General features: G+C 33.4%; 1 protein-coding gene across 1 annotated transcript; it reads right to left on the bottom strand.

Moving 5' to 3' along the window:
- Positions 1-639: 639 nt before the first annotated feature.
- On the bottom strand, positions 640-1708 carry LOC122603594 (metalloendoproteinase 5-MMP-like). Its single transcript, XM_043776343.1, has one exon. It carries the CDS (start codon positions 1671-1673, stop codon positions 798-800), a length of 876 nt encoding a protein of 291 aa, XP_043632278.1. The 5' UTR covers positions 1674-1708; the 3' UTR covers positions 640-797.
- Positions 1709-9612: the final 7904 nt, after the last annotated feature.

Raw genomic sequence — 9612 nt, 5'->3', positions numbered from 1 at the left:
GATCTCTCTCATATATATATATATATATATAATATAATATAATAGAAATAAAAATACAATTCGACCCTATTGAACTATTATTATTATTATTTTTAATTTTATATTTGTAACTTTTGCAAGTTTTTCTTATATTCCCAAAACAAATTAATGAGCATAAATATTTCATGTAGATTTTTTGGATCTCATAATTGGTAAATGCTAGCTAGATGTGACAATGCAGTTAGAGTCATGTGACTTTAACATTCCTTTTATTCTTTTTGTTGTCTTTCATACATTCTTTTAATTTATTTTTATATCTTTTATTTTTTCGTTGTAAACAACCTTTTAACTTCCTCAACTACGTACCAATGGTTTCGTAATGAAAGTCACAGAATAAATTAAGATAAAACATAAATGGACAAATGTCTAAGAATATCTACTAATAAGCATTCATATGTCATATGTGAACTTGTGAACATAGGCATTGTCGTCATCTTCAATATAAAAGCACTGACGCCAACAAGTCAATGAGAGTTTGAAGATTGTAATCGCAGGGGGGTGTTCTTTGCGTTGAGACATTAGGTATGAATAAATGAAAGATAAACCCTTTAGAGCGGGTTAATTAGTCTCCAAGATAAGTAAATGAAAAAAGAGGCACGCTTTTGGGGCAATTTTCCGTGCTTTCGATTTATTCAAATACTTCACTTAAATACAAGAAACATAAAAGTGAGTATACAATATAGGATGATTTTTTGGGGTCTCGTTGATGGGCTTGGGTCAATGACATTATCCTCTCTGTTTGGGCCAGAATCACTTTACTAATTAAGTCCATACAGAACTTTGATTCCTTGGATATCATCAAAGTTCAAACCTTTGACAGTTCCTGCTGGGATACCACTAAACATTACCGCGTCTCGATATTGACTGTGACCTAACCCAAGTAGATGTCCTATTTCATGAAGTGCCACGGTCTCTAAATCAAAATAATTTGGAACTGGACCTGGTCCAACGGACCAACTAACATCTGAATTGTAATGAAACCTTCCGTCTGTTGGCGCATAAGCATGCGCCAATACTCCTGGTTCAAAGTCAACATCTCCATGTTGTGGTCTTTCAAATGCAATCTTTAGATCCGCACCTTGAATACTACTGACTCTAGAAAATGTAAAGTACTTAGACGACCTAGTCCATGTATTGAAGGCACGAACAACAGGTGGTATATAATTACTTGGATAGTTGGAGTCAAATGCATAAGTGAGATGTGATTTACTTGGGGGCCATTTAGGTTTATTTTGAAAAAATGAATAATGAGACACGGTATGCAACAATTTTGCCCCGTGCTGGTGAGTTGTCTTATCGGGATGTCCACAACGCGGTACAAGCATTTGTGAAACGGTGGTTTCATCTAACACCCCAGTAGCATTGAGGTGGTAAAAGTTTTGGTAACTTTTGAGTGCGGCGTCAAGCTCTTCATCAAATTCGTCGGCATTGGTATGGTCAGGGCTGTGTTGGTAATTTAGGTAACCATATTTGGAAAGGTATAGTTTGAGTTTATGGAGGCCTTGCACTTTGTCACCCTTGTGACAACCTTGAAGGTGTTTGATTGGGTTATCATCAAGTATTTTTCCCCAGCTTGGAGAGATAAGAAAGAACAAGATACATATAAAGGGCAAAAGAGTACCTATAGATGCCATTAGTGATTTATTTCTTGTGTTGGTTATATGTTTGTTATGTCTAACTAGCTCTATTTATAATAGTTTGTATTGTAGAAAATCTTGTTAATTAGGTTGACTCATAATAAGTGTTACAACTAAATGCGTGTAGATTACATTTACTTGGAGAAAAGTGAAACTCATAACTTGAGCAAACAAAAAGAGACGAATGATATTGTGGAATTAAATAGGAACGAAACAAACGATGATAGTAAAAATAATCTTAATCTTAATCTTAATATATACTAAAAAGCAACTGACCTAACCTCAATTCACCAATCACAACTCTCAATTTCTCAAAATCAATTAAGTCATCACATGTCTAAATTAATTTATACTTTTTGGTTTTTCATCACCAATTTACACTTTTAAGTTTTAACCCAATTTAAAAATAATTAATACTTTATTACATAATGTCTATCTTATAAAAAAAATAGCTAAAAGTTAAGGACATTACATATTTACATCAATATTTTATTTTATATTATTAACTGTAATTTTATTGTTCTTAATAATCAACGAAAATAAAATTACTTTTTTGTAAGACATCAATGAGAAGTCGGTCAATTATGTAATCAAAGTTAAGATTTTGCTTCCCTGAAAGAGTTTGTATAAAAGAAACCATGCTACTCTATCCAACCTTGATATGATTTATTATTATTCAGTATTTACATTTAAACATCTCAATTTCCTTTTACGTATATTATTACATTTAATGTATAAGTATTTTATTTCACATACTAATTCTTATATTAATAATGTTGTGAAATCCGTTTATATTATACGGGTCTAAAATCTATTTATTTATATATTAAAAGACAATTGACCTAACTTCAATTAACCAATCACAACTCTCAATTTTTCAAAATTAGTTAAATCAACACATGTCTAAATTAATTTATACATTTTGATTTTCCATCACCAATTTACGCTATTAACCCAATTTAAAATTAATTAATATTTTATTTCATAATGTCTATCTAATAACAAAATATAAAAAAAGATAGAGAGGATACATATTTATATCAATATTTTATTTTATCTCGATTGGAGGTAGGGTGACACTTATCAAATCCGTTTTGGAGAGCTTACCTACGTACTACTTTTCTCTTTTCAAAGTCCCTGAATCGGTTATTAACGGATTGGAGTCTACAATGAGACGCTTTCTATGGGGTGGTACGGCTGAGAATAGGAAGATTAGTTAGGTTGCGTGGGATCGTGTTGCATCGCCAATTAAGGATGGAGGCCTTGGCATCGGGAAATTGAAAGATGCTAACATTGCTTTACTCACGGAATGGTTTTGGAGATATAAATCTGAACCGAAGGCTTGTGGAGAGTTGTTATTTACTCGTTACATGGATCTTCAAGAAGATGGAAGTCGGTTCCTTGCTCTTCATCTATGACGGGCGTATGGTCTAATATAGTCAAGACTGTGGAAAGTTTTAAGGTTACAGGCAAGGCGATAAGTAGTCTTTTCAAAGGAATGTGTGGTAGAGGTGATTCCATACGTTTCTGGCTCGATTCTTGGATTTCAGATACATGCTCGAAAGACATGTTTCCCGAGCTTTATAGTATGGAAAAGGAGAAAAAATGTTTTGTACGAGAAAGGTTCTGCGGTGACTCAAGGCGGTTTGTGGGTTGTAAAGAGTGGTACCCTATTCCTCTCTCTACAACCATGGAAAGTGAATGGGAAAGATTTCGAGATTTGTTGGACGACTATAGAATAACAGAAGCAGAGGATCGATGGGTTTGGCTTGGCGATAGTGGCTCTAACTTCACTGTTAAAAGCGCGAAGAAGTTCATTAGAAGTGGTATAGTGACTTCTCTGGTCGTTTTGTTTTTAAATGGGCAAAGGGGATTCCGAAAAAATGTAACATCTTTATGTGGTGTGCGGCTCTTGATCGTTTACCTACATACGCAGCTCTTACATCGCGCAATTGCAACTTTGGAAAGTCTCTATGTGGTCTGTGCGAAACTTGGCATGAAACAATAGACCATCTTATTTGTCAATGCAATTTTGCTTCAGGAGTTTGGAATTTAGTTCGAGGATGGTGTAAGGTGGGGAACCTCACTTTTTCTTCAATTAAAGAACTAATTATGGCTCTTGAAAATTTGGGTCTGGGAAAGAAAGCGACTAAGGTGTTTAAAGGTATCATTTTCGTCACGGGATGGTGTCAAGCTAGGAACCAGAAGATCTTCTAGCAAGTTTCGATTAGTGTCGATAAGGTTTTCATGGAGGTTAAGGCGATAGGTTTTTTGTGGTATAAATGTAGATTAAAAAAAGGTGAGATTAGTTGGGATAATTGGAATAAGTTCAATGTAACTTGATATGCTTGTAATTTACTACTCCGTAATTGCGGCGTAGGGTGAATATATACAAATGACTCATACTTTTCAAAAATAATAATAAAAAAAAATAAATGTAATCAAATTAATTGTTATATTGTTGTTATTAGTAATTGTAATCAGACTTTAAATAGGATAATCATTGTTGTTATTAGTAATTAAAATCAGATTATATTTAGGATACATATTTTTTTTATATATAAACTGAAACCTACAAATAAAATCACAACACACAAAAATTTTGAAAACTTCATGAACTAGCTGCCACTTTTATTGTTCTTAATAATCATGGCTAACGAGAATAAAATTACTTTTTTACAAAAATCAAATGAGAACTCGATCAATTATATAATCAAATTAAGATATTGTTTTTCTGGAAGAGTTTGTAAAAAAAACTCTGCTAAACCATCCAACCTTGATATGATTTATCATTCAGCATTTACATTTGAATATCTCAATTCCTTTAAGTATATTTTTACATTTAATGTATAATTTTTTTTGTTTCATATACTAATTCTTATATTGATAGTGTTATAAAAGCCATGTATATGACACGGGTCTAAAATCTAATACCCATTTATGCGTAAATTGATAGCGAACGTAAAATTTAGAGACCAATACATGCATTTTATGGAATTTACAAGGTTAGAAACAAACCATAATTGTGGAAAGTTGTTATCCACTTGCATATTCCTTTTGAAACGAAAAATAGTTGTTTTGGTCATATGTTTAAAACTTTTATGTTAGAAAAAAAATTCTGTTTTTCTTTTGAAGTTTCTAGAAAAGAAATTAACCACTAGTGTGGAATCATTGAGCGACTTTATATATCAATTAACTTATAGTAACTTTCTCCTCCCCAAATCACCATAAGGCCTCTCCTTATGTATATATCACTTCTTCTTCATTTCTTTCTCACTTCTTTCACTATTTATCAGTTTTCTTTCTCTTAGAACACCCCAAGAACATCTCCCTCCTTATACTACCCACTTCTTCCACACTTTTTCCACTATTCATCCATTATTTTATTTTTCTTTTTCATAAAATTAAACTAAATTAAAAAACAAATAAAGTAAAACTTTTATTAATAATAATAACAAATTTTATATAATTTTAAACAAAATCTAGATAGAAAATTAGGGTTTAAAAGTAAAATTTTAAAACTATAACACTTATTTAGTAAATAACTTAAAGTTGGGAGGTTAAAACTAAAATTAATATTAAATTATACATATAATATACGAGTAATATGGAGCATCTTCTTATTCCTATGATATACACACACACACACACACATATATATATATATATAGGAAAAAGGGAATATAAGTCTGTCCGACACCTAAGCTTAGGTGTGGAACCCCTCACATACTAATATTTTAGGTATAATGACACCGGAGTGTAACCAACTATGACCAAAAGGTTATGTAATGTAACCAACTACTCGAATAACTATGTAGTGTAACCAACTTTGTTTTTTGGGTTATGTCATGTAAGTTACCGGCTACTTCAAGTTTCCATCCGGTTAAGCCATAAATAAGGTTAGGATAATTGCACCGGAGTGTAACCAACTATGACCAAAAGGTTACATAGTGTAGCCAACTATGACCAAAAGGTTACGTAGCAATAGACTTGAAAACTTGATCAACTTTAGGTTCTAAATTTAGACAACTCAAATCAATGACGGCTAGAGTTCTATCCTTTATAGAAGATTATGAGAAATCTTAGAGGGAATTCAAGACCAGGCCAAAAAGGTTATTCTGACAAGGAGCTACTGGGTTATCTCTTGATTGTATATATAAACGACTGTGTCATGATGTTGTTATGGCAATGAGCTACTGTGTTATCTCTGGATTGCATATGTGAACAACCGAAGGATGAAGATGAGAATGAGAGACATATTGTAACCAAAAACAAACATATAGGCTGTTTTAAGAATTTTGTAGAGAAAAAGGGGGGATAAAAATTCAAAACCCCCATGTTTTCTATGCAAAATTCTTGGGTGTTCGTAGCAATGAAGATCATGGTGTTTCGTCAGGGTTTAGTCATGGCATCTTTCTGGTTTTGAATCCGTGTGACATGTGTCTGACCTAATTTTTGGATCAAAGGCGCCTGATTTAAGATTAGGTGATTCAAATGAAGATTGAAGACCGTGATTGAAAACCCGAGTAAACTATTCATGATCTTTGGGATTTTGTCGAAAAGCTTTTATGATAAAGTTAATCATTTGTAGCCGAGTAATTGAAAATCAAACCTTTATTTAATGCCAATGATGTAGAGATGATTAATCCGGTGATTAGTGAAGAGGTTGCAGATTAAGTGGTTCTCTATGTATTTTGGAGATGCTTACCTTGAGGGGGAGATTTGATATGAAAGACTTTAGGTGATTGGTGAATTCATGAGGATACAAGACAAAGTCAGACACTATTGGTTGAAGACATGGATCTTGTGAGTGCTCCATATCTGAAGTTCAAGTTACAAAAATTTCTTATCATTGTGAGAGCTGATTAAATTCGATGCTGATTGTTGGAGATTCAACTTCTTTAACATATGTCGGTTAAGCTTGAAGATCAAAATAGATTGAGCGATGATATTTTGCATAATGTCTGAAGTGATGATATCCGAATTGCATGAGGAGGCAATGATGTCTGTATTACTTTAAAGTGATGATGTTTGGCATGATAATGTTGCTTGGAGCTTAATTTGGATGTTACTGTTTAAAGGAGAATTACAATTTGTGTTTTGGATTTGTTAGTTGTCATAAGGATACGAAGATTTTGCAGTTTGAAGATCAATGTGCAGCGTATGAAGATCAAGTCTTACCGAAATAAGACATAATATTATTAGTTAACGAAAATTTGTTGATTGTAGATTTTTTAACTAATGATTGTCATAAGTGATAGCAATAGTCAAGGAGTGCTTGATTGGGCATTTCTGTTACTATTTCCATGCATTACAAGTGAAGACTTTGAAGATCGATTAAAACTTCTAAATGTTGATGTCAAGGGGGAGTCTGTTGGTGCATTTCCGGGTGTCAACATCATTATAGAAGTTTGTCTTGAGTCTACTGAATATGTACTTGTAATAAACGTTATTTTATTTCATATAATAAAGTCAACCTCGAGTTGGTCAACGTGTTGACTTGGTCGAGCTCGACCTACACGAGCTCGAATTGGTCAAACTTGTGTTGACTTGGTCGAGCTCGACCTACACGAGACGTCGGCCCGGCCCGGTCCATGTTTAAGCCTATATATATAGATGTAAGGTTTAGGTTTCAGAGAGAGGGAGAGAGTTTTGGTTGCAACTCATGAATCTCTCAGTTGTTTTGTTTTCGTATTTTCATATGTCGTTTTGTTTTCGTATTTTCATATTCCGAACTTGGTGTATTACTTGTAATTGCATTAGTTACTTAATCTCGTTGATTCGGTGGCAAAGGGACTTTCAGTTGTTGTGTTAATCTAACACGAGTATCGTATTAGCAAAGTAAAACTTATAAATATGTTCTCAAAATAATGTTAAAGGATACGTTAATGTAACAAACTTATGCTTAACCTTAACTTTGGTTAATATGTACGATTGTTGTTAATGTATAGGTTTAAGAAGATTTAATTATCGAAGTATTTAGAAATCAATTTCCGCCATTGTTTGTTGTTGATATTCTTGAAAGATTTACATACAATCTAAGTAGTCAGGAACCGACCGGCTCTTGAAAATTATGGCTGATGCTAATAAATATTTTGTGTCATTTGAGAAAGAATACGTACAGGGAAATAATGGATAATTCATGTACGGCTCTCCGTAATCATCTAATACGCATGATACGGGTTTATGACAATTAGCAGGTGTATGATCCGTTTAACGGAGCAAAAAAGACGCATGATCTGCTAAACGAAGTGAAAAGGATCCGTTTGGAATCTTTTGTTACATCAATTAAAATGTGTAGTTGATTGAAAAAGTGGTTTTGTGGATCCTTAACATCACGTCTAGGTGGTCTGGAATTCCCAGATGTATAGTATGCTCCTTGCAACACCTCCAAAAAAGTTAACTGAAGCTATTATACATAATTCCATACCCGAAAGCAATAAAGATCATGCGAACATGCTATGTTTCCTGGATATATTGGGAAACTGATGCTGTCGAATACGGGAATAGATTTGAGGATAGATGGAGACTTTCTCCTTGCTACCCAAACTTGAGATTCTAAAATTAAAACTTCATGTATGCACTGGAGAAATGCGGGAGACAAAAAATGCAAAATTTCTACAGCTCAAAGTCTTGAAAATACATTATCTGGACATAAAGCATTCGGTTTGTTCCAGGGATAACTTCCCACGACTACAACGATTAGTGGTATATCTTTGCTCCAAACTCAATGGTATCCCACTTGATCTTGGGAGTATATTAACATTGGAGGCGATTGAGGTACGTGGATCAGTGGATGTAGTACTTATGTACAAAACTCTGCAATAGAAATCCAAAAGGAGCAAGAGAATGAAGGAAACCCATCTCTCTTGAAAGTCGACACGAAGCCAGAGTTGAAATCGAGAAGTAGCAGGAGAACGAAGGAAACTCTTTCTTGAAAGTCCAAGCAAAGCCAGAGATAGATATTCAGAAAGAAATTTCATAACTGTAATGTAACTAATTGGGTATGTGACATGAATCTTACTTGTATTAGAACTTCAAAATTCAATTTTAGTAATGTAATAGTGTTGCTAAGCCATTTTGGGAGATCTCTGCTCTTTGATCTCAAAAAACAATTGTTACTTTCTTAAGGTACACTTTGAATGGCAAAGAAACTAAAAGATCTATGTCGATAACAGTATATTCATAATTATAGTTGTAGATACTAAATTAAATAGATCCTAAGCAGATAGGCATAAAAGTATAAAACTTAAAAGATAATATTTCTCGACACACATTATCGATCACTTGTTTTATTCCTTGATTGGTCCTGCATATCACAACTTCAATTATAAGATCATGCAAGGATAATTTGGGGGGTGCTTACAAAGTATCTCTGCAGCCTTTTTGAGTGGGTTTTAGTATACATTTTAGTTCACTCTGTGTGGCTTAACTTACAGGGTATTTACTATTTTCTGTTAGCATACTGTATCTCTGGGTGGGTTTTAGTATACATGGTGAGTTTGTATCTACGTGTTTTCACTGTATCATACACAAACGTCATTTTAACTTCCATTAATGCTCCCTAACCATTGCTCGTATTATTCCATCGTTTTTCCTTACGAATAGCATATTTTCATGCGATGGTTATCCAGACCACTTGACGCTGTCTTCTGGGTGGCAACAGTCAAGGTGGTGGGAAAGGGTGGTAATATTAACTTCAATTCATAATTATTTTTCTAACACCAAGATGGGGACAAAATGTCGCAAATATATGAATAGGGGAAAAAGAGAAGGAAAGAAATATTAGATAACACATTATGATCATAATTTTAAGAGATTGAGTCACAAATTTAAAAGGATTTGGCAGGAGCATAATAAATTCATATGTATCTGTAAAAACCGAGTTTAACTCAATTTTTACCAGTGGGAAGAATCAATAACTACAATCATATGC

The sequence above is a fragment of the Erigeron canadensis genome, chromosome 6, assembly GCF_010389155.1.
Source record: "Erigeron canadensis isolate Cc75 chromosome 6, C_canadensis_v1, whole genome shotgun sequence".
NCBI lineage: Eukaryota > Viridiplantae > Streptophyta > Magnoliopsida > Asterales > Asteraceae > Erigeron > Erigeron canadensis.
The sequence above is the reverse complement of the archived record's forward strand: the minus strand, read 5'-3'. Positions and strand labels throughout refer to the sequence as shown.

Bases quoted from the DNA above. Each gene is read 5' to 3' on its own strand.
- LOC122603594 (XM_043776343.1), bottom strand. From the start codon at position 1,673: ATGGCATCTATAGGTACTCTTTTGCCCTTTATATGTATCTTGTTCTTT.